Source organism: Pseudopipra pipra, chromosome 6, assembly GCF_036250125.1.
Source record: "Pseudopipra pipra isolate bDixPip1 chromosome 6, bDixPip1.hap1, whole genome shotgun sequence".
NCBI lineage: Eukaryota > Metazoa > Chordata > Aves > Passeriformes > Pipridae > Pseudopipra > Pseudopipra pipra.
The window spans coordinates 58,572,132-58,596,105 of record NC_087554.1 but is presented as its reverse complement, the minus strand read 5'-3'; the positions used below and the strand labels follow the sequence as shown (position 1 = coordinate 58,596,105).

The following is a 23,974-nucleotide window of genomic DNA, read 5'->3' as shown; positions in this document are numbered from 1 at the left end:
TTCCAGAGATATGGAAAATGTGCTCTTTCACAACAGTAAAGCTCCATATCATAGTCAATTATAAAGGCAGCACTATACTTCAAGAATCATTATACTACATAGAAATAATTGCATGGCTGAAACAGAACTTGTGTTTGTTGAAGGTACTTTGGGAAAGGAATATAAAGGAGGTACTTATTACAGAAACAGGAGGTTCTATTACAGACCCACAGGGCTACACTTGGGCACAGAAGAGAAAATGGTAATACTATTAGAGTATTACAGGGAAACATATTATAAAGACATACTGCACAAATACAGACTGAAACCAAAAGTTTCTGGTGATGATGGCCAGGTTGGATGGGGCTTTGAGCAACCTGGTCTAGGGGAAGGTGTCCCTGCCCATGGCAGAGGGGGGTTGGGACTGGATGATCTTTAAGGTCCCTTCCAACCCAGGCCATTCTGTAACTGTGATTCTATGATGAAGTCTACACGTTCTGCAGAAAATTATCAAGATTTTAGGCTCAGTCTTGTGAGGAGTACAGAAATACATTTTGCACAGTGATTACAAGTTACTTCACTTTAAAAATTATTAAGAAGAAAACAGAAAAGGAAGAGGTGGGAATCAAACCACCTTCCCCCAACAAACAAACAAACAAAAAAACCCACCACCATGCTTATAGGAGGAAAATTGCCAGACCAGAGAGACTCAGAAATAAATACTGGGAACTGACTGGAAACTTCTGAAGATCAGGGGTAAGCTGACAGAATTCCTCCCCAACTGCAGTTTCACTAACACACTGCTAAGATAAGGGGCTACTGCTTTTACTATGATCTTAATTTCAAGTCAGCATTCCTACAGCTGCCCATTCTCTACAAATGTTGGCCTACAAAACTACATTCCAAAAGGAGACAGTAACAAGCAACAAAAAATTCAGAAAGACAGAATGCAATTAGTGCATGGCCCTTTCTAAGCACCATCAAACAAATACCCTTTCAGAAACAACCAGAAACCTTTAAGATTATTGGAAAAAAATATTCTACAACCAACAGATGTTAACAAATTAAAAGGAAAGTTAAGTGTATATTCAAAAAACCACTGCCAAGAGCACAAGAGAAAGTGAAGATATTTATTATATATGACAAGAACCTGGTACATATTCATAAAAAAATACTAAATAGGCTAACTCCTTCTTCCTTTCAGGATCGTGGCCCTATCCCCAAATCTTACACAGAGATGACCTACTATGTCCAGATTTGTATCAGCCAGAATGGACACAAAACTCCTAGAAGTAGTTCCAGGACTGATGCAAGATTCACTACTGATTATGTGCAGCACAAACCAAGTTCCAGTGTTTCTTTCATGCAATAAATTAGGAGTCCCGAGATCTATTTCCAGTTATGTAGATAAAGCTGGATTTTATTTTGAGAAATCATAACCACTATGACCCTAAATTCCTGTTTATGTATTAGGAGAAGTATTTAGTTTAGTTATATTATTAACAGTTTAATGATATCTGTGTATCTGGTATCTGTAAAACATTTCAAATTTCCCAAATGGAGAGCAGCACAGAAAAGACAAGCAGGCAGCCCCCATAAAAGTCAACAGAAAACAGAAGCTCTATCTCCCTTCTTCTACAACTCAAATCATACCTATTTCCCACATGAAGAGTTTTAGATGGCATCCATAAGTCTGAAAAAGTCAGACTTTCTTATGATAAGGGGGTCTTTTAAAAATCCAAAAGAAACTTGTATTTGAACAAGAAGGTGCACATCTTGCAGTTCTCAGTCAAAAGTCTTTTGGAATTGTTAGGATTTTTTACCATTTAGGAACTTCAGCGTTTGACCTATAGATAGCATTCATAAGAAAAGCTTATGATAAAATCTCAGCTATAGGGAAATAATATAATGATCAAAAGCAAACAGCAAGTGGAAAGAGATTTTCCCTTTTCGACTATGCAATGCTCTTTTGTTGCCACTACACCAATTCTTTAATGCCATGGAAACTATCTGATAAATGTATTAGAAGCTCAACAAATTTCATAATATTGAGGTAGCAAAGCAATTGGTATTGTTGACAGAGAACTGCTCTGAGCACCTATTTTAAGGAGAAAAATTATCTAAAAATAAAAATCATACTCTGAGCGGTATTCAACGGAAGTACACAACAGTTGCAGAGAACACGAAATGAAGCTACCCTAATCATATTGGATCATTGCAAAACATGGAAGGATGAGAGGGAGGAAAAAAAGCACGCCTTGAAATTACAAAAATGAGATACAAATTACTTAAAATTTAACAGTCTTACTTTTGGATGGTTTTACTTTACCCAACTTCTGTATTTGTAATGAGGGCGAGGGGGGTGGGAACAATATCATGAGTTACATGAGAGTTTTCTGTCCAGTTTCTCAAGATGCTAAACGTGTATTCATAAGGCATATGATGTTTTTAATCATCTATATGTATGTCTTCATCCTCTGCACACTCCCCTATCACAACAGACACGGGCAGAAACTCAAATTAACTTCTCCTTTTAGAGGTAAATACTGAGATTGATCTGTTTTCACATGTCCAGCACTACAATACACTTTTTTTCCAGCCAAATGCTTTCTAACATTGCACTGCTGTTGATCTACCTCTAGAGACTTCCAAGTAAAAAGAGCAGCTACACAAAATGAAAGTAAAATAGCCCTCCAATAAATAATACACCCACCCAATAAATAATACACCTATCCAATGCATTCACAATCCTATCTTCCTCTATAGAACAAGCCCGATTTCAGGCACACAACAAACTTGGGTTACAAACTCGGGAGGGATTTCACTAAAGCACAGAGGTGGAAGTACTCAATCCCAAAAAAGGGCCCTTCACAAGGACTGCCCTGCCACTGACCTAAGGCACCTGCCAGGCTTGATGAAACCATCAGCCTTTTCAGAAGTAAAGCCAAAATCTATAATGCACTGCAAGATGCACCAGGGAAAAGCATGCAAACATCAAAAAATGCATGTGAGAAACACACATGAGGGTACACATACACAAAAAGCAACTGTATCACAACTTCAATTTGCACTTCTCATCCCATTCCCTCACACTTGAAACAAAGGAGAAAACTCTGGGTTTAAAGTGTTATACTGGACAATAGTTGTATTAAAAAAAGGCAACTCCAAATCAGATCTAGTCACAACACAATAAATAAAAATATAATTAAATTTTCAGAAAAGTTAAGTCCTTATGGCAGGCAGACAGAGCAGCTTTTTGGTTTGGGGCTTTTGAAAGCCTAAACTCAGCCCAACACAGCCTCAGAAGGCACATCTTATTTTCTAAACACATTAAATGTTTATTTACAAAGTGATACCATACACACACTTTAAAAAAAAAAAAAAGGAACAACTTCATTTCTCCATATTTTTTTTTCCTGGAATAAGCAATACTGAAAATTCCAGTTGTTCTTATTATATTTCCTAAATAGCAGCTTATCCTTCAGACTTGCACACAGCATCAAAACATACCATTCTCTTCTACTTTTCTTTCCTGAAACATTTTTATTACCAAATGAACAACAACAACACTGCCTTATCTGTTTTTGCAATTCAGGCATGTATGTTCACAGAAGGCAACAGACTGCATTAAAACACTACCAAAACAAGCCATTTCACTATATGTGACTCTGTCCCCAGGGAAAGGAATGAGAGCAGATAAGATGTGACAGATGTGTAGTCACGTCACTTAATACACTACTGGAAGGTGCTCAAATCATTATGGTGACAGGCAGAGTATAAAAACTTGCAAAGAATGGACCAAGCAGTTATCCAGTTTTCTGCAGACATGATTCTTGTAATCAGAGAAGATATTGAGGTCCGTGAAGTGCTGTTTGAGATAAGGCAGCCTGCCAATGTCAATATGCAACAGAGTCATAAAATAAAAAATAGAAGGGTGCACAGCATATATGTTTTTGTCAGCAAAACCTCTCCATCATGAATATGAAATACATCTGATGAATATGAATTCAAGGTCTGTCCTCTAAAAATCTCCTGTAATGAAACATTTCTGAAGAGGTTTAATTAAACTCGAAATTTACCCAAATCAGGAAGCTTAAGCTTAGCAACTGTAGTTGTCCAAACTAAGTTTTGTTTTTCAGCTATTTTGCTGAAATCTCTTCTCTATTTTGGTTTAGAAGAAGAACAGTAAGGATAAAACTGGAAATCATATGGTTACTGGAGAGAACAGGACTGGTCACTTGTTTGAAGGCAAGTATAAACCTAAGAGTTATAAAAAAAAAATAAATCAGGACTTCCATGCAATTGGCCAAGTAAAGTATGAAAAATGCAGGATAAAATAGTTTCCTCACTTATTTCAAGTTCAGTAATCCTGACTGTTACAAATATTAATGTAGGTCAAGAATATTTCCAAACAGCAGCATGATTTTAGCTGCCAGTGTCCCTTCAGTAGGGACCAATACCACTGCTGTTGTTTCTCATAGACTATTAGACCCAAATCCCACAAATTAATCTGCACAGGTAGATCCCTGTGCCTCTGGGAATCCGCATTAAGGCAAAGAGGGAAAACTAACTCACAGGATCAGATTCTTAATTTGAAGCTGGACCACTGTAACTCATTATGACACTAATCATAAATATCTCACCAACACCCTCTGCTCCCCATCTGTTTGTTTTATCTTATTATAGTTTTATATCTCAATCCACGGGACTGGTTGCAGTAGTCGAATTAAACACCTGCATGTGCCCATGTTACTGCAGGGCCAGGTCCTCAGACACACGCTGATTTTTCCCTGTGCTTGTGCCCGTGCCTTGTTTGCTCCCTGAATGGGACAACAAAATAGAATGACACAATTATAACATCAATTTCTTCATTTATACAAACACCGATATTGATGTTTTCAAATAATCCCGTCCTTTAAGCCAAAGGATAAGCTCCCATCGACTTCTGAGGTGCAGCAATTGGTATGAAGTAACCTGCATATCGAAAATTACCTGGAAAAGTGTGAAACTGAGCTTTAAAACTGTTTTGAAGAAGCACTTGCTTCTTTATCGTACGGTCACAAAACAACAAGTAAATTTCTTATAATCATGGAATATCCTGAGCTGGAAGGAACCCACAAGGATCTTCAAAGTCCAACTCCTGGCCCTGCACAGGACCACCCAAACAATCACAAATAATATTCATTGCAGACTACTAAATCAAATCCACTGGCACCAACCAACCCTGAACTGAGGAACACTGAATCCAAGCCAGTCACCATCAGGCCCAGTGCAGGAGGTTGGATGGACCTTTCCTTTGACCCAGGATGGCCATTCGTGCATTCTTACAGAGAGCCCACAGGAAGAAGCCCACAATATTTCAAGGATAATTCCACTAGAACTATTCCCAGAATCCTACTTTTAATTAAACTAAAAAACACACATTAAGGTACAAGTGTTTTTGTGGGTGTTGGTTTCAGGTTTGGTTTTATTTTGCAACTTCTATCTTCTTTTGAAGAAGTGGGGTTAAGAACTAAACCAAAGTGCAGTCATGCATTTATTACATATTTAAATACTCTGATTAACAAATTTGTCAAACAGGTAGATGAGGGAATGTGGGAAACATACATGCCCACAAAGCAAAAAAAGGCACAGACATAATATTAAACCTATTAAATGTGCTATTTTCCAGAATTATCAGTACCAACCATGCTTATTTTCACTACTTATAGCAGAAATGAAGAATAGCCATTAAAAAAAAAAAATTCCACAGAACTAAATAAACTGCTTGAGAATTCAATGTTGAAGACTTCTGAAAGGGTATTTCCCCTTCCTCACCAGACAGACATTAATTCCAATTTTGGCCCCTGGATTTGTACTGAAATTTGGTGATAGTTGGAATTTAGGGGAAGCATTCAACATATCACAGAGATATTGGTGCTCTTTAAAGAGTAGTATGCTGGATCATAATTTTCTTTCTCAAATCAGAGGTTAAATCTGCCAGCAGAAATTCAGCTCCAGCTGGGATATGCAGGATCTCAAAACAGTAGGGTCTTGCCTAAGACCAGACTGGCAGCATCTTTCCCCTTGAGAGGCTGCAGCTCATGGGACCTTTTGATTTCAAAACCCAGCAGAAGCCAGGAGCTGGGAGCTATCCATCCACAACTGGTATGAGAGGGGGTCCCACCTCCTCACTTGCTGCAGGACAATCAAAATACCCCTGTGGGCTGCAGTTGGCACCACTGTCACAGGTTACAGATCCACACGTCAATGAAAGATGCTTAAAACCAGTTTCTTTCTGCTCACAAGCCCATTTACCCTTTCCAAAATCACCTCTCATTAGTGTCAACTGCTGAGGATTCACAAACTAAAACACTCACACACAGCCTGAGTGCCTTGACAATTCAAGGCATGGTACAAGTTAACATCAGCATCTAAAACTTTCAAAAGTATTGCAAACAATTACCACGCCCTCAACTCACAGATAAAATATTCTGTAAAGCTTAAATACATACATTTCTGGCATGAAACATTTCTCAGTGCTGGCAAAACTTCCCTGCAATTTTTTACAATAGCATACTTTGAGTTCAGAAGCTGGCTGTAGGGTAAAATTGTTTTATTTATTAAAACCCATATGTGGTCTTACCTTTTAGCAGAGGCAGGGGAGTTAACTCGATAGGCTTGCCCTGAGACCTAAACTGGGAGGAGCTTTGTGACCTCTTCTGTCTGGCTTTTCTGACGGACTTCCGAGAAAATCCGTCTACTTTATCCACTGATGGAGGAGTAGTTGGTGCTGAGGACATATCCCTACTGAAGGAAAACAAAGGTTACAAATATATTCCAAATGAGTGAAATGGGTAAAGATTAGCCTAAACTTCCCAAATATCTTCTTTCTGCACCACTCTCCTGTTGACAACTCACCCACATAAACTGTTAAGAGATTTAGCCCATCGATACATTTACACATTGTATGGAATAAACTTAATGGAGCTTAATCCTTAATGTAATAACTCCTCTTGCTCACCTTTTTATCTGTGTCTCCCATTTGCCAAAAATCCTGCAACGGGAAAAATTCAGACCTAATGCTGACATCATTATGTCAACAGAATTCATACACCTGTAGACCTGACATAGGATTGTTGCTTTAAACTATGTATTCTTTGGGATGAAGTAATTTCAACTCACTCTGCAAGAGACCATGTATGCTAAAGAATGGATACACAAAAAGGTACAAATGTTTTTTTGGCATTCAAGTCACCAATATGCATGACCAAAAAAAAAAAAAATATAGGACAGCAGAAAAATTCCATTTGCTTACCATACCTGCATACCAGATTTTATAGACATGTAAGAAGGTATAGCAGAAAGTACTGTTATACTTCACAATTTCGCTAGCACTGACAAATTCTACATAATGCTTCTTTATTCTCCATTTTAGAAATACTCAGTTACTTTCCTGTGAGTCTCTTTACACGTAGTTATTCCACATTCTGGCATTTCTGTAGGACCAGCAGTGTGGTAGCTGTAACTGTTCTAAGGGCACAAGCCAGACAAGGTTTGCAGGGAGAGGCAGAGAGCCAAAAAAGGCTTCTGCAAGCAAAAGTTTGTTTGTTTCCCAACTTCAGCTGGTGTAAGCAACAAGCACTGCATCTTCCTATAAAACCGGCCTTGGTAGTACTCCTGTAGCTGATTCCATGCTACTAGGAAACATTTAAACAGTGAATTAATGCATTCACCTATTGTATCTACCAGTCTTGTCCTGCGTGTTATAAAGGCTCATCAGATCTTGATGAAATACGTGAGCAATACTCAACAGAAACGAGACAGGAGGAATTCAGGCCTACATGTTTCAAGCAGCTCTGTGCACAGTTAACTTCGCCAGCGTGTGCAGCTCCCCTGAAATCAGCAGCCCCATCTGCATTAATGACACGATCATTAGCGAGAGCAGCTCCGTTGATTTCAGCCAGGCCACACACTCGTGCAAAGTTAAGCATCGGCGTAAGCATTTGCAGGATCAGGGTCTTAGAACATGTCCTTGGAAAGCATTACTCATCCTCAATGTCTGTTGACTTCAATTACCAAAGTGACTCCTTTGCTACAAGAAGTTGATTCCACGACACAGAGAACACTTTCGAGTACTTATTTTTATTAAAATATTTGATTACTCATAGGCTTCATAAATTACTAAATCCCCTGAAACAGACATTATTTGGGTTTGTCTTTTGTAAGAAAAGCTTTCGAAAGCATGATTTGTTGCAACAGTGTAAACAAGCTCCGAAAGATAAGAACTGTTTAATGCAGAATCACATATAGGTGCACTAAATCTATCAAAAATGGGAGTATAAACTCCATAGCTTCTTCGAGGAAGCATGTGCAGCACTCAGAAGGTGAACTGTGCAGCTGGCATTACAATAATGAAAAAATCTCATTCCATCTTTTTGATTTCTCCTGAGGTATTCTCTCACTACCAGCTTAGGCTTTCTAAATATAATATACTATCAGCAACATGAACCCGTACCTTAAACTGGTCTTGTTTATCATCTGGGCGGAAAAAAAAAATGCCACCATCACCAGGGCATTCAGGCCCCAGCCAAGATTAATAAATAAAAAAGTCAGATAAACTGAAATAGAATGGCCTGTACTTTAGTAACCCACTTCTAAGATTTCAACAGTCCGCCAAAAAACATACAAACACGAAGTTACCTGTTACATAAACCAAATTCTGGAAATATCAGCAAAAAATACATTCCCTAAACCTGAATCGGTTTGGCCCTATTTCATCTCATCAGAAAGCTTCCCCTCCTCATCACGTGCATCATTAAAGTGTAACCATCCCTGCAGAAATGTTTGCACGCTCCCTCCAAATTAAATTACAAAAAAAAAAAAAAAGAAATAATAATAATGGACAGGGACTAAAGTAGATCACTTAAACTGCAGGATCATTGTGTCAGCAAGGAGCTTTACTGACACTTCCCCGCTGTAAATTTAGTAACAGTTTCCCTAACCTGCTTTATAAATTATTAAAATCTAATTCTAATTCAACAAGACTCCATCCAGCCTAACAACGTTACAGTAAACACTGATCTTTCTTTTCGTCTCCCCAAATGAACATTCGCTGCCCTGCATACACTATCACAGGGAAATACTCTGTTTCCACCAAGAGTCGGGGGGGGAGGAGGGAGGAGGGGGGGAATAAAGCCCGAGATTATTTATTGTGTGCGAGGGGGAAAAGCTGCAAACCCGGCCACCCGCTCCCCGCTTCCTCCGCTTTATTCCCCGAGTATTTTGGTAAATACGAAGCCACGCTCATCAGATCCCTCAGCCCCGGGGAAGGGGGGGATGGTGGAAGACGCGAAAATACCGACGGATATCGGCGGGGAAAAGGGAGCAGAGGCGCAATTATCCGCTCCCGGCTGTCATTTCCAGACGGGATCTCCGCAGCTGGAACATGTCCTCCCGCAGCCCTCCTCCCGCACCGCCGGGCCGGCCATGGAGTTACCTTGACGCTCCTGGGTAGAGAAGCCGGAGACGGAGGGAGGCGGCGGCGGCCTTGGCGGAGCGCGGCCGATGCCTGGCGGCGGCGGCGGCGGCCCGAGTGCGGTTCTCGCCGGGCTCGGTCGCTGCCGCGGCGGCGCAGGAGCCCTGTAGGCCTCGGCCTCGGCGGCGGCGGGGCCTCCCCGGCGCAGGGCGGCGTCGGCGGCGGGTTCAGGCGCGGGCGGCTCCGCTCAGTCCCGTGCACTCCCCGCTGCCTGCGGTGCCGCTGCCTCTTCACATTCCCGGAGAAGGGCCCTGCGAGGCGGGGTGGTGTGGGGGGGGGAGCCGCCGAGCACAGCCGAGCCGAGTCGAGCCGAGGGGGAGCGGCGGGCGCGGAGAGGGGGGGCAGTGCCGGGCAGGGCGGGGAGCGCGGGTTCCGCCGGCGGCGCTGGCGCGGGGGAAGAAGAGCGAGTGGAGGGTCCCGGTGGGCGTCGGGGTCGCGGTCCTATTGTGGCTCTCAGCGGGCTCCGGCCATGGCACTCGCTCGCACACACTCGCTCGCTCACAACCGAGCGCGCTGCTGCCACCGCCCCCCGACCGCGGACCGCCCCCGACCGCCCACCGGAGCCGCCGCCGGGACGCGCCGCCTCAGTGGCGCCCGGAGCCGCCTTGGCCGCCGGGACCGCCGGGAAAGGGCCGCCCCCTCCCCCGGCAGCGGCGCGGCCCCGCCGCTCCCGCAGCCCCGCGGATCCGTCGCATCCCGCGGGTCCCTCGCATCCTTCGCCCGGGGGAGCGGCGGGGTCCCCTCGGCTGAGCGGTAAAACCCGGCGCTGCTGAGGGAAAACCCCGCTAAGGCTGAGGTAAAGCCCCCCGTCGGAGCCCCTCGCGGGGCGCAGAGCCCCTTCCCGGGGAGGGCAGCGGGCGAGGGGCCGCGCCGGGTCCGGCCGGAGGGACCCGCTGCGGGAACGGCCGCAATTCCTTCTTTGTCCGCAGTGGGAAGCAGCGGCTGCAGCCTCCCTCTCCTCTCTGCACCCTTGGGTTTCTTAGCCCAGTGTGTGATCGCTGTCTGCACCACCCTTTTTTATTTTTTTCACCCCCTTAAGTGTATTTTTATATACTTGGAACCAGAGACCAGCACAACGACTGCTTGTAGATAGTATGGTTAAATGTCATAAATTTTTGTTTAAACTTATCTACCCGATGGCTTTGGTGTTTGATGGTTTTGTTTTGGGTCCTGGTTGGTTTGTTTGTTTGTTTTCCCCAAAATACAGCAAACGGCTATAGGGCAATGGAGCTGGTGAAGGGACTGGAGAACATGTCTTTGAGGAGCGGCTGAGGTTGTTAAGCTGGGGTTGTTAAGCCTGGAGAAAAGGAGGCTCAGGGGGAACCTTATTGCTCTCTACAACTCCTTGAAAGGAGGATGTAGCCAGGTGAGAGTTGACAGGTAATAGGTGACAGGACAAGAGGACAGTCTTAAGCTGCACCAGGTGAGGTTTAGGTTGGACATTAGGAAGCGTTTCTTCACAGAAGGGGTGATTAGACATTGGAATGGGCTGCCCAAGGCGATGGTGGAGTCACCATCCCTGGAGGTGTTTAAGGAAAGACTGGACCTGGCACTCAGGTGGTGTTAACACAGTGGTATTAGGTCATAGATTGGACTCAGAGGATGATTTCAGAGGTTCTTTTCCAGCATAATTGATTCTGTGATTCTGTAATAGTGTTAATATGGCTATTACATTTGAAAATACTCTCCACTGTTTCTCCTGTATTTCTGGCAAAGAAAAAAAGGTGACTTATATGAGCAGCAGCCCTCCTGCATTGATATCACCAAATCCCTCTGAGGTACAGAGAAGGGTAGTTTGAGAGCTGGTTGCTTTGGTGGATCAGTCACATCCCTCCTTTTAGTGCAGGTACAGAACCCTCTCAACATTACTAATCCTGCGAAGGATACCTAGTTGTGGTCCCACTCAGCTTCTTGACTCAGCTTTTGGCATAACAGAGGGCGTGGGACTGTGTCAGACTCGATTTAAAGTGATGTAAGCTGTTGTCAAACAACTTTCAAAATTGGTAATTTTCAGGCAGCTAAGTTCCCTGGTCCAGTTCACGTTGAGGAACCTGGAACACTAGTTAAAAGCTCATGGCTACTGAAGTGTAACTCATGGATGTGAGCAGTTTTCCCTCTCATCTCTCAAAATGCCTCTTCATATGTTAAGAAATAGGCCTCCCCTAAATTTTTTTACCCATAGACAGAGTGTTTTCAGTTCATTTCAATCATTCATTGTGTGACACAGTTTTAAACCTCTTAAAGTGCTTATTTCTTGGCTCTGTGTTGTCTCAAAATCATTCACATCTTTTTTTCAACTGTAGCACCCAAGACTGGACACTGCTACAGTTGAGGCCTCAACATCTGCTGTCCTGCTTGTCACAGACCACATTCCTGTGTACATGTGCCAATACAAATACTTTGGAGTCAGTCTGATCTATCCACAATCTTGCTGACCTGTCTTACCCCCGCATCCATTTCTGCTGACCTACCAAGCCAGTTATTTCTCCCTCAAGTAGACAGTAATGCTACTTGAGAAATTACTTCCTGCAGCAGCCCTAATGCTATGCCCTCATTTTTATTGCTGGATAATCAAGCAGTCAGAACACATTTTGAAATAAAATTCCACATGATGTTAAGTCAGAAAACTGTAGAATTTGTCATCCTTTGTAAATTGACTGCATTTCTCGCAAGAATTGTATTTGAAAAAGCAAAACTTAGATTGAACTGTGCCACGGTTACAGAAAGGTTGTGTAACTAAATTTAGAAGAGAGATTTGTACATATTTGTAAATATTTTAAACTTTAAATTCACTTGAACTAAAGCAGCTAAAATAATGTAACTGTAAGCAAGGATTGATAACAAAGAATGTAGGTCAAGGAGAGGGTGGTGTTATACCAATATAAGGTAAAATATGATAGAAACAGTGTAGCTTCCCATCAGTGAGGGACAAAACATGTTTTGCTGTTATGTACTTAATTCTGTTAGTTGTGTTTGTCAGTGACATACTTTCATTCTCAGTTTTGGTCACTGTCCTGTGTGCTGCTTTTGATCTGAACAGTGCAATGAGCAGCTCAGAAAGTTATTGCCAGCATACTCTGCAGAAGGGAAGTTCTAGCACAGCCTGATGGCTACACTGGCACTTCAGGTGCAGTTGAGCAAGTCATTTTACATGATTGTACTTCAGTCTTCCCAGTATGAGAAGAAATCCATCTTTGTAAAACACTAAAAATCTAAAATTGAAGCCTCTGATGTAGGTATCTATTAAAATAAGTGCCATAGAAGGGATAAAAACCAACACTGCTGTCCAAGTCCTGTGCACACAGAGGTTTTTACTCCTCATTCTGCCTTTGTGTAACAGTTATCGAATTAGTTCTTCAGTACAGCTGAACAAGCTGGTAAATAATGCATTCAGCTAGTTTATTTCTTAGATGGTCATCATGTGGTATGTTTGGTCCATTTTGATTGTGTAAAATATTTTTATGATGTGTTTTATATCAGGTGATGTTTGGATGGTAACAATTCAAGACAAATACAGGCTTTATCAGTGAATAAACAGAAATCTTACCTTTTCTGTTTCGCTTGGCCATTAGATTTTGCAGAGTAGGCTTCCCACTTATTTCCAGATCGCTTTCTTTTTCCTCCTTTAATCTGTGAAGTCCTCATCTGTGAGAAGATTTAAGAGCATGATATAAGATATGAATGTAAAACTGCTGGTATTTTGAAGGGGCACTTGACCTTCTCCTATTCTCTGTTTACTCTGCATTTTGTAAAAATTGTTACTTTTAAAAAAAATGGATAAGTGAATTCCAAGCAGAGATGGAGAAGAACTAAGTACTACAGGTGTTTTACATAGATGTGTATCTGTATATGTTTATATATGTGTTTGTATAAATACCAATTTGCAAGAATAAAAATTGACTTTCATCAGATAAAGTTCACATGACCAACATCTCCTGTACAAGTGTGTGGGCATATATATGAAAATATAGGCACAGTCAGTACCTGCAGCCCTTCCTGGAGATTTACAAGCAATAATAAGTTCTTTTGATCAGTGTTTCTCCACTGCTGTCAAAGGTACAAGACAAGCCTATCCTTTTCATAAGTGGCATTGCCTTACTCCCCTACAAAAGGGCTTTTTAAAAAATGACAGGAGAGGAATTTTCAGGGCTAGCTCCTTGCCAGTTCAGCACTGTGCTTTTTAGCACCCAGTCAGAACAGCAGTCAAGAGTCCTCCGAAACAGAGATTTTTGTACCAGTGACTCAGATTTGTGCCACTTCACGTTATTTTGTGTGGTTGAAGTTCCACTATAGACCATCTGTTATGGCCACCCAGGCAGGAGTACGGAGCTCTCATCCACATTGGCATTCTGCTCTCTACATAGCAGCTTATCAAACGGGATTGCTACAGAGATACCCCTATGGAAGTCCTGCTCCGTTGAGTGATAAACATAAATGGACCTAGCTGGAGCTTGTAAATGTCTCCCATGGCACATCTGACATGTATTTGTCTACAGGAGGGGTCACATAATGCTCCACAAAGGATCTCCGATATGTCAAAAGGAGCATTATCGGGGGTACCATGGGATTAGTTCAGATATTCCCTGTTCCAATACTAGTAAGCAAGAAAAGACTTGCTCTCCCCAGAGAACTAATTATTCAGACCGGCAAGAAAAAGACCAGAAAGAGAAAGCGTTATGGAGGAAGCAGCAGAGCTGTTTGAAGAGGCAAATCAGCATGTGAACAAGGCTTTTCTGATACATCTTTTAACAAAAATGAACACAGTGGAACACCACATCAAAGTAACTGTCCTGCTCCATCAGCGTGATTGAAACGGCACAATCTGTGATTTTTTTGTTTACTTTTGAATGAAATTCACACGTAACAAGAAAGCATTTCTACTCAGTCTGTTTACCCTGCACTTGACTCCTGATTCCTACGTTCTACGTTCTGGGGAGGAGTGGCATGTCCGGCTTTTGGGTGACATTTGTAATCGCTGTACCAAGTTTCTGCCATAATAACCAAGTGCTTGTTCCTCCTTGCCTCCCGCTCCTCCTCGTATCAGCTCAGTGATAACACTGTCAGTGCCTTCAGGAACTGAATTCCTGGTTGGGGGGGGGGGTAAGCGTTTTAGGGTCATAGACACAACTACCAGAATGGGAACTAATTCTTCCTCTCTGTTTATAGACACTGCGTCATCTGAAGTCTGTTTCTCTAGTCAACATGGCAAGATAAGTAGGAGCTTGCTCGCCTTGGCAGCTGGAGAGCTGCCTCCTCCCAGCACCACACTGCTCTCACTGATTCCCAATTCACGGTTTTGTTCCTACTTTGCTCCCCTCCCCCAGTGTCTTAACTTGCCTTCAGGCCCCAGGCACTCCTTTAAGCCGAGTTTTCTGAATTTTCTGTTCGGATTTCCTTTGCTGCCTGTTTACCTCCGCCTTCCCTGGGCTTTGCAGTGCCCTCCTCGGCCAACCTGCCCTCCCCAACTGTCCCTGCCCTCCCCAACTGTCACTCCCCAGCTGTCACCCCCCAACTGCCTCGGAAGGTTCTAGTGCTCCCCCTTCTCTCCTGGGGCAGTGCCCGCAGGGCTGCCTCTGGTGCCTGAAGCTGCCTGGAAACACAGCCACGTGTGTGACGTGGTCCCCCTGTGCCACTGGGGTGTTTCTGAGTCCCAGGTGAAACGAGCTCTGCTTCTGTTCCTTTGCTTTGTGATCCAGCTTCCTTCCAGTAGCTGAAGGGAGTCTGCAAGAAAGATGGGGAGCGACTTCTTACAAGAGAATGGAGTGACATGACAAGGGGGAATGGCTTCAAATTGAAAGAGGGTTTAGATTGTGTATTAGGAGGAAGTTCTTTGCTGTGAGGGTGGTGAGGCACTGGCACGGGTTGCCCAGAGAAGCTGTGGCTGCCCCATCCCTGGAAGTGTTCCAGGGCAGGTTGGATGGGGCTTGGAGCAACCTGGTCTAGTGGAAGGTGTCCCTGCCCATGGCAGGTTGGAATGAGATGATCTTTAAAGTCCCTTCCAACCCAAACCATTCTATGATTCTGTGATTCTAAGTCTCCTCAGTTATCTCTGCATTTAATGCATTACAAGCCAGTATATACACTGCTATAAAACCATCCTCTTCATGTGAGCACGTTTTACTGAGGCTCAAGTTCCTACCTACAACATCACACCTTGAAAAGAGCTAATGAGTAAAAAATACCTATGTCTGTTGAAAGTGCCCAGCAGTGCTTTAAGTGTGTGAACTGTAGCACTTCCCACATCTCCAGTGAGGCACCTACCAGCTCCCTCCCAAGCTTGGTGCAGCTCTCATGGTTATAGCAGTTGATAAAACTCTTGAGATTTTCCCCAAGTTCAGAGTCCCTGAGGCTGGAGTAGGCTGAGACAGAGATATCTTGTTCCCTTTGTTATGAAAGAGAACAAGCAAGTACTCGTGTTGTATTTTTCAACCTGCTTTATCTCTGTCTCATGGTACAACTTTAACCTATTGGATACTTTTAAAGTTTTCAAATTATGGCAAGGGAGAGTCTTCTGTAGTCAGTAGCTAAGCTCAGCATTGTAGGGAATGCTTAACATCAGGGGGGGTCTAACAGCACTTAAACAAGTTTAAAATATAAGTTTTAATGGGTTCCAGATTTTGCAGTACAAATGAATGAATATGTATGAATACTGCCAAAATGGGAAGGACAGGAAAAGAAGGGTTATAAGAGCATTTTCTAAAGCCTTCCCAGATCTACTATCAGGGTTAAACAAATATGATAATTTTGCCACTGAGATAATTACATGAATAAGGAGGTTGTAGTTCTGTCATGACCCTGTAAAAGAATTACAGATGCCCTATAAATGGCTAGTAAGAAAGAACTTCACATGAGAGAGGAACTGGAGTTGAAAACCAAAAGCTATAAATCTTAGAAGAAGACAGAAATTGATTCGATTTAGACAGAAAATAGCAAAGAAACACCTAAATAATCTCCTGACTAAGCAGACCACACAAAAATAGATGACTGGAACAGGAACAAAACTGGTGTTCTGTGCAAGTGCTGGAAGTGCTAGAAGTTGAAAAACTTGGCTGAAGAGATGAGGTTGTCTCACTTTAAAGGAGCACTGATAGAACTGATTTTTAGGAAATTCTGCGAAGGAATGGCATTAAAGCCTCTCCAGCACCTCATGGCAGAAAGAGAAGAGGATGCCAAGGTTAGGATAGAAATAGCAAATAAAGCAGAAAATGTCATCATACCATTGTACAAATCCATTGTGCATCCTTCCTTATCTTTAATGCTGGGTAATTTGGTATGGACTGTATTTAGAGAATACAGAGAAAGCCAAAAAATAAGATGGCTGGGTACAATTCTCACAAAAGAAGAGGATTAATACACTGGGGATCTTGAGGTCAGAAGAAAAAACATGCTGAATTTGCTAGAGGTTTGTCAAGATCTTTGATGGAATGGAGATGGGTGAACGAGTGACTTATTTATCAAAACTGCTTTGTATTATTTGATCTTGTGTTCTCTGGCAAGATGGAATATTACAAGCTCTCACATCCTGTTAGGAAGGCAAAAAGTGTGAACAGGTTCAGTAAAAGAAAGTTTTACAAACCAGATGCTCAAGGGCATCAAGGAGATTAAATTGTCCTTGTACTTTAACATAATTGCAACATACATTACATATGCAATATATTAATGACTGTAGAAGCTTATTTACCACTAAATAAAAATGCACCACTATCAACTTCAAAAATCGGTTTTATAGAGAAGTCTAGACACCAGATTTAGGGTAAGATATCTGAGTAAATACAGAATAATTTGAGCCAATATAAAATGTGTGATATGATAATACTTAGCATATTATCATTATTGGATGGCTTCTTTGACATGCTGTCCAGCCCCCACACTTAAGAGAATTTTCAACATTATCCAGTGTCAGGTAGGACCTGGAAGAATTTGTAGCAAGAATCAAGAGCCGAGACTTCAGTGAGAGCTGATCAAAACCAGAACTGAGATTTTCATTTCTAAGAAGGCACGAGGAGAAGTTAAACCCACGATTTGCTAAGGCACCGAGCGGCGCCATAGGACACTCCTGGAAAATTCATCTTAAGCTATATTTAGTACATTCACAGAAATTGTGGCTCCCACTTGAGCCATTTCAGCTCAAATATAAATAAATAAATAAATATTTAAGAGAATTGTGTGCTTCTGAGTCATGTTTAGTTCTAATATGTGTCTGTCTAGGTGAGCTCCTACCTCGGAGCAGATTAATCTCTAGCTTCAATTCTATAGGTGTGCACCTGTACTTCACGTGTTAAAGTCCATCAAAAATACACTAGACAGTGAAATGCTAATATTGAAAGCTTTTAGTACACAAATGGCTAACAAGAGCCCTTCAGACAAACTCTTCCCTGCAAGTTTGTTTTAGAATAATTATAGTTTCTTGCAGTTACTGGCTTTTAATGATGGGCTCTTGAGATTTTTTTTTAGTTCCATTATCTTTGTAGAGTTTAGTTCTTGAAATTTTATCACGATCTCATCGCATGAGTGTGAGATACTCCAGGGCAATGGTGTTCAATGCCTGCTTGAGTACAATTTTAAAATGTAATTGTTTTTCTTTTCTCTGATTTATACCTAGGTCAAATTCATATTATTGTCTTGGGTTCCTTCTTGAAAACTCACTGCAGCTTCATTCAAGATCTTAAAATATGATGTAAGTCACATCCTGGAAAATGTGAAAATAGATTTTCTTCATCTTCTACATAAAACATCCTTTCTGAGTTACTAAACTTTCTTCCAAAGTACACTGGTTTTGATCCAGAATATCATTCTGTGACATTCAGACTGTTCTGATTGCACCAAATGTAATTCCACCCCCACTGAAACCCACCTCAGGCCTTTTCCCAGTGTGATCCAGCTATTTTTCTTTGGGATGTTACAGGAAGCTACACACTACCATTCTGATACACGACAGTGAATACGCTTCGAGGGGGTTTTTTTCATAATTCCTGGTAGCACTGCAACTCAGCAAACTGTTTTGATACATCTGTGTAAGCAATTTAACTCTCCTCCTGCTCCCCACTGCAACTCAGTGCTCTGCTTTTAACAAATTGGCAGAATCCTAACAAAGAGACACTCCAAAGCTGTCATACGGTGCCGTTGCCTATCATCCCATTCAAATGGTTTCTTCAAGGAAATTGCCAGTAGTGTTAGTCCTGCTGGTTATCATCTGCAGGATATTTCAACCAGAATGCCATGTATGCAGAATTCTTGATTTTACTTTAGTTTGCAAAAATATTTGCCGTCTGAAGTGTTGTCTGCTTATTCGAGCCATTAGACAGAAATACAAGTAAGGTTCTCTGCTTTCAACTGAGATTTACAAAAATCCTCATTACCTCCTGGGAAAAAAAGAAATGGCAAAAGACATTTGAAGGAAAAGAAGTAGGGCATCTATTGCTGCTGCATGTTTAATTTTATTTGATTTACTATACTTAACTTTTTCCTTTGTTGGCAAAAACAACCTTAGCGGCTGCTAATGCTGTTGCCAGTGTCTCCATCTGCATCTTTGGTTACTTCTTGGATTTGTTCTCTTTCTGCATTTGCAGAATTCTGCTTGCATCCTCTGGACTCTCGTGGGAATTTTTCCCCTTTGTGGCCAACATTCACAGCAGCTTGAAGTTACTTTCATTGTGGATGACATTTTCCTGCAGTTGAAGACACCTGAGCCCAGTTCCCTCTCGAGCCTCTTACATGGCCTTGGTGATCACTGCCACTGATAAGGGAAATGCCTCTGTCTCATCTTCAGAAGTCTCGGATTCACATTGTGCACACCCATGTTTCAGTTCTGTCATTAATCCCAAATCCCCTTTTAGAGCGTTTATCTGAATTAATCTCATCTTGTAATTTTGCCATGTAGCTTTATTTTGCAGCTGGACCCTTCCTTATCTTTCCTTTTGTAGATTCTTTCTCTTGGGAGTGGTTTCAGTAAAACACCTCGGAAAGCATTAAATTTAGTCTCAAAGTTGGTACTGTATTTGTTGGCATTTCTGTCTGGCCTGTTTTCTGCTGACCTTTACTTAAATGATTATGTATATGCATGTGTGCATGTATATTTGTAATGCTTTCTGTCTTGTTCAAGTTTAATTTTACTCCCTGAAACAAGCTTTTCTCTTGAGCTCAATGTCCCAGTTGTTTCGTTAGGACTGTGACAAGTCTGCTCATACAAGGCACATCCACGGCACATCTGAATGAAAGTAAACATCCTGTGTTCCTCAGCCTTCTATAAACCCCAGCAGATGGCTGCTGCTTTGACAAACTGTGTGGAATAGGGTGGATCACATTTCCCATGCAACAGACTTATTTCTGGAAATCCAAACCCAGTATAATTCTTGAAGGTGGCAGCGTGGATCTAACCACAAAGTGGTTTAGCCCAAATCAGTCCTATGTGGCGACTCTTCGTAGCTCAGACCCCCTTGCTTTTTGGACTGGATGTACAGTGGGGGATACCCTAAATTGCTGATTCACACAAAGTTGCAGGAGGACTGGTAGCAGCTTTCACCTGCAGGTCCTTGTTCATCAACCTCGAGGTCCTTTGTGTAATACCTCTCCTTGTTAGAACCTGCGTATGTTTTTTTGTCCCCTGTGATTAAGTATCTCCTGGAGAGAAATGGTATTTCTTAGAACTGACTGGATTTTTCCTTAATGCTCAGAGACAGTCCCTGCTCAGGATACTGGCAGAATCTGCAGGAGGTGATGTATATTTTCTACACCTCAGGTAGCACTCAGGAGATGTGTGCCACAGACATATGTCTTATCCTGGTTCCCTGCAGCAACAGTTCACTGGTGCGGCTGTGCTTACCCTGTGTCTGGAATCAAAGGCATTTCAATGTCCAGCAATCACAGAATCATAGAGTGGTTTGGGTTGGAAGGCACCTTAAAGACCCTCCAGTTCCAACCCTCTGCCATGGGCAGGGACACCTTCCACTAGACCAGGTTGCTCAGAGCTCCATCCAGCCTGGCCTTGAACACTTCCAGGGATGGGACATCCACAGCTTCTCTGGGCAACGTGTTCCCAGCCTTAGACTTGACCCTGTGTGTGTGTGTGTGTGTTCAGGAACCCATTTCCATCTCATTTGATTTCCTAAAAGGAAGCAACAAGGGAGTTATTTTGGCTGCAAGTCCAAGCAAATAGCCTCTATTAGGTCTTAAAAACACTGTTGGGGATGTGTCCTGAGAGAAAGGCAGCTTGGGAGTGGGCTTCATCTTTTCTTGTTTAAAACTTTCCTCCACTGAGTAACAGGCTTTCCATCACATGTCAAGAGTATTAAGCATCAAAGGAGAAGGCTTTTGAAAGACCACCTGCGTTCTTCTAGAACTTGTCTACAACCTCTTGGCATAGATGATCTTCAATGGGCTACATGTCTGTTCTGTTGCATTCAGAGGCCCTAAAAATGCTGCCATTTGTTTAGAATCATAGAATCAATAAGGTTGGAAAATACCTCCAAGGTCATCAAATTCAGGAAATATTTCTAAAGAACTAAGAAATTTCTGGTGTTTCTGCTCCAAATATACTTGTTACAAAAAGGCTGAGTGCAAGCTGGTCTAGTCTAGCATTACCTATCCTTGTGTGCCTTCATCAGCCAGAACCTCACTGGTGATGCAAACCCAATACATGGTTAATCATGGGATATTTTCCTCTATCACACCAATGTAGAAGGCTCCCAGTGGCTCTTGAGTGCATATTTCCATTAAGGATTCAGTAGACTGATCACACTCCAAAACCCATGAAGTCTGTATTATTTCCTAAATCAAAGTTTCTTACACTTCCAATTTTGTTTACAATTCATTGGTTTGTTTTTTTTTAACCATCTGCTATTAAGCCCAATTTCATTTTATTTTAAGACATTTTGTACTGTGCCCATTGAGCTCAGTCACTTCCTCATTAGCCATCCTGCCCTTTCATTCACTATTTGGTCATTTCAGAGCAACCCAGGAGGCAGGAACTTTGAAACCAGAGATTTTACAGGTCTCTGGCCAGCATTCTCTTCACAGTGATGATATTTTTTGTGTAATATTGCATAAGGGCAGCATCCTCTTGGTCAGGTATTTCTGTGGCTAAACAGAACACACTGTTGGTCAAAATCTCTAACTAGGTGGAGTAAGAGATGAAACTGTTCATCCTGTCTTCCAACAGCTGCTTCTGTTTCCTTGAAGAGAGACTCCCTAGGTGGCTATGTCCATTTTCCCACTAATGGGACTAAGTGTCATTGACTGGTGTACACAGCCAAAGACCTTCTTGAGATGCTTTTTTTTACAAAAGCTTGTGCTCAGAAAAAAATCAATATTACAGAAAAAAACAACCTATCAACATTTTCCCTTATACAGAGACGAGTTTCCATTTGCTTTGTATTATTATATTTCCTGGCCACAGAAGGATGGGCACTGAAATCAGGTGGATTACCTGCAGTCATGGAACTCTGCCAATAATTCATTATATTTTGCGAATTGCAATATTCCTGATCTTGGTTTGGTTCTTTAATCCAGAAGAAAGATATTAAAACTGCTTGTGCTGACCCCCTCAGAGGTGTTTGTAAATAAAGTATGAACCACAAAGCTGTATCTGTTTCTTGCCCTTTTTTTTTTGCATTTTGTTTCCCCCAGCGGTGCCTCTTTGGCTTTTCCGCGGAGTTTTTCAAACTCAGCAAAAGCATCTGTGAACCATTTTGCCTGCTACAGTAGGACACCTGTTTATGCATGTAGACTTCCCTTCTCATCTGGGAAGATGGACAACAATATAAGCCCTTGTACTACAAAACCAGATGAACTTAGAATCACAGAATCATTTAGGTTGGAAAAGACCTCTAAGATCATCGAGTCCAACCTTTAACCCAGCACTGCCAAGCCCACCACTAACCCAAGTCCCCAAGTGCCACATCCACATATTTTTTGAGCACATCCAGGGATGGTGACTCAACCACTTCCTTGGGCAGCCTGTTCCAGTGCCTGACAACCCTTTCAGTAAAGTAATTTTTCCTAATACTTTTCCATCTGTACAAAAAATTATGGTTCTGCACAAGTGGGCTTGAGTAAAATTGCAGTGAATGATACCAGGGGTCAAATGAGGCATCCAAAATCACCAAGAACACTGGATTCAAGTGTAAACCTTCCAGTACCTGAAAGGAGCCTACACAAAAGCTGGAGAAGGACTTATTGCAAGGGCAGGTAGTGACAGAACAAGGGGGAATGGCTTCAAACCAAAAGAGGGTAGATTTAAATTGGATATTAGGAAGAAGATTCTTGCCTGTGAGGGTGGTGAGGCACTGGCACAGGTTGCCCAGAGAAGCTGTGGATGCCCCATCCCTGGAAGTGTCCAAGGCCAGGTTGGATGGAGCAACCTGTTCTAGTGGAAGCTGCCCCTCCCCACGGCAGGGGGTTGGAATGAGATGATCTTTAAGGTCCCTTCCAACACAGACCATTCTATGATTCTGTGATACCATACATATCTTCTCTTGATCTTTGCTGTATTCAGAAGCAGTGGCCCATGTGTACAGCCCTGCAAATCTTAAGTGGGAGAAAATGCTAACTGGAGTCACAGCCTAGAACACACACTGCCAGAAGCCTTTAGTGAACACACTCAGCCTCTCACCTTCTTGCTCCCTACTCATACACAATCTTGCATCACATGTATATCCCACATCTAGCTCATGTTTCCCCCCCCATAACTGCTGTGTGTGCCTCATAGCTGCCCAAAATATATCCTACCCAGGCAGGGGCTACGCCACAGCTACAAAGGAGGACAGCAAGGTCCAGCTGATCCAGCCCTTGCAGATGGAAGCAACCTGTGTGATTATTAAAGAAGGTTACAGAAGCCTCAAACTGTTCAGGAGAGAAACACAACTCCCTACGAGAGCAAATAAGGCACATTCAAATGTGTTTAATTGTGTGTGCCTGTCTGAAAATCTGGCTCATCATTCCTCTTTCTATTTCTCACTCAGAGGGTCACTGAAAACACTGATATGCCAAGGAAGCCAATTCCTTGTGGGATCAATGACTCTGCTCCACGCAGACATTTTCCCTTCTGTCACTTGGCATAATTCAGTATGTGACTTGAAAATTCAAAATATAAACAAGAGAGAGGAACCAGGGCCAATGGTGTTGCAAGCAGAATTCTCAGGCCTTCCCAGTAAGTGGAAAATACCTCTCCTCTAGAAATACCAGCCATTTCTCCATTCTCTTTAGCTTAGAACGATTTCTTTGCAGCTTTTAACCTATGAGGAAATTGGGGCAAAAATAGCACAGTCAAACATACATGTACAAGACTATAAAACCACACCACTCAGTGCCTCACTGTGTCATACACAATTTATCAGGCAAGTTTCTACCACCTCCTTGTTCTCCTCTTCCTATGATTTGTTGATTTCTCTTTCTTTCTCAGAACCATTTTCTCCCTTAACTTTATTGTTCTTTAGCACCTTTTTAAAACAGTTATGAAATATATAAGTATGTATTTAAGTA

The 23,974-nt window shown here is 42.2% G+C and overlaps 2 protein-coding genes across 9 annotated transcripts in view; one reads left to right on the top strand and one right to left on the bottom strand.

The window, feature by feature from the left end:
- PPP2R5E (protein phosphatase 2 regulatory subunit B'epsilon) overlaps positions 1-14,980 on the bottom strand; it is an 80,340-nt gene extending 65,360 nt beyond the window's left edge. Inside the window, exons 1-3 of one of the 8 annotated variants that reach the window (XM_064659417.1) lie at positions 14,834-14,980; positions 13,044-13,141; positions 6,605-6,768 (exon numbers count right to left, since the gene is read on the bottom strand). In XM_064659417.1, the coding sequence (XP_064515487.1) occupies positions 6,605-6,768; positions 13,044-13,141 (262 nt within the window). In that variant the 5' untranslated portion in view covers positions 14,834-14,980. Of the gene's footprint in view, positions 1-6,604; positions 6,769-9,457; positions 9,593-13,043; positions 13,142-14,833 lie in introns of those variants that run through there. The other 7 variants (XM_064659416.1, XM_064659411.1, XM_064659413.1 and 4 more) reach the window with 7 other exon arrangements.
- On the top strand, positions 9,063-23,974 carry LOC135416530 (5E5 antigen-like). Its single transcript, XM_064659744.1, has 2 exons — positions 9,063-10,292; positions 11,800-23,974. The coding sequence occupies exon 1, from the start codon at positions 9,063-9,065 to the stop codon at positions 10,251-10,253; it is 1,191 nt and encodes a 396-aa protein (XP_064515814.1). The 3' UTR covers positions 10,254-10,292; positions 11,800-23,974.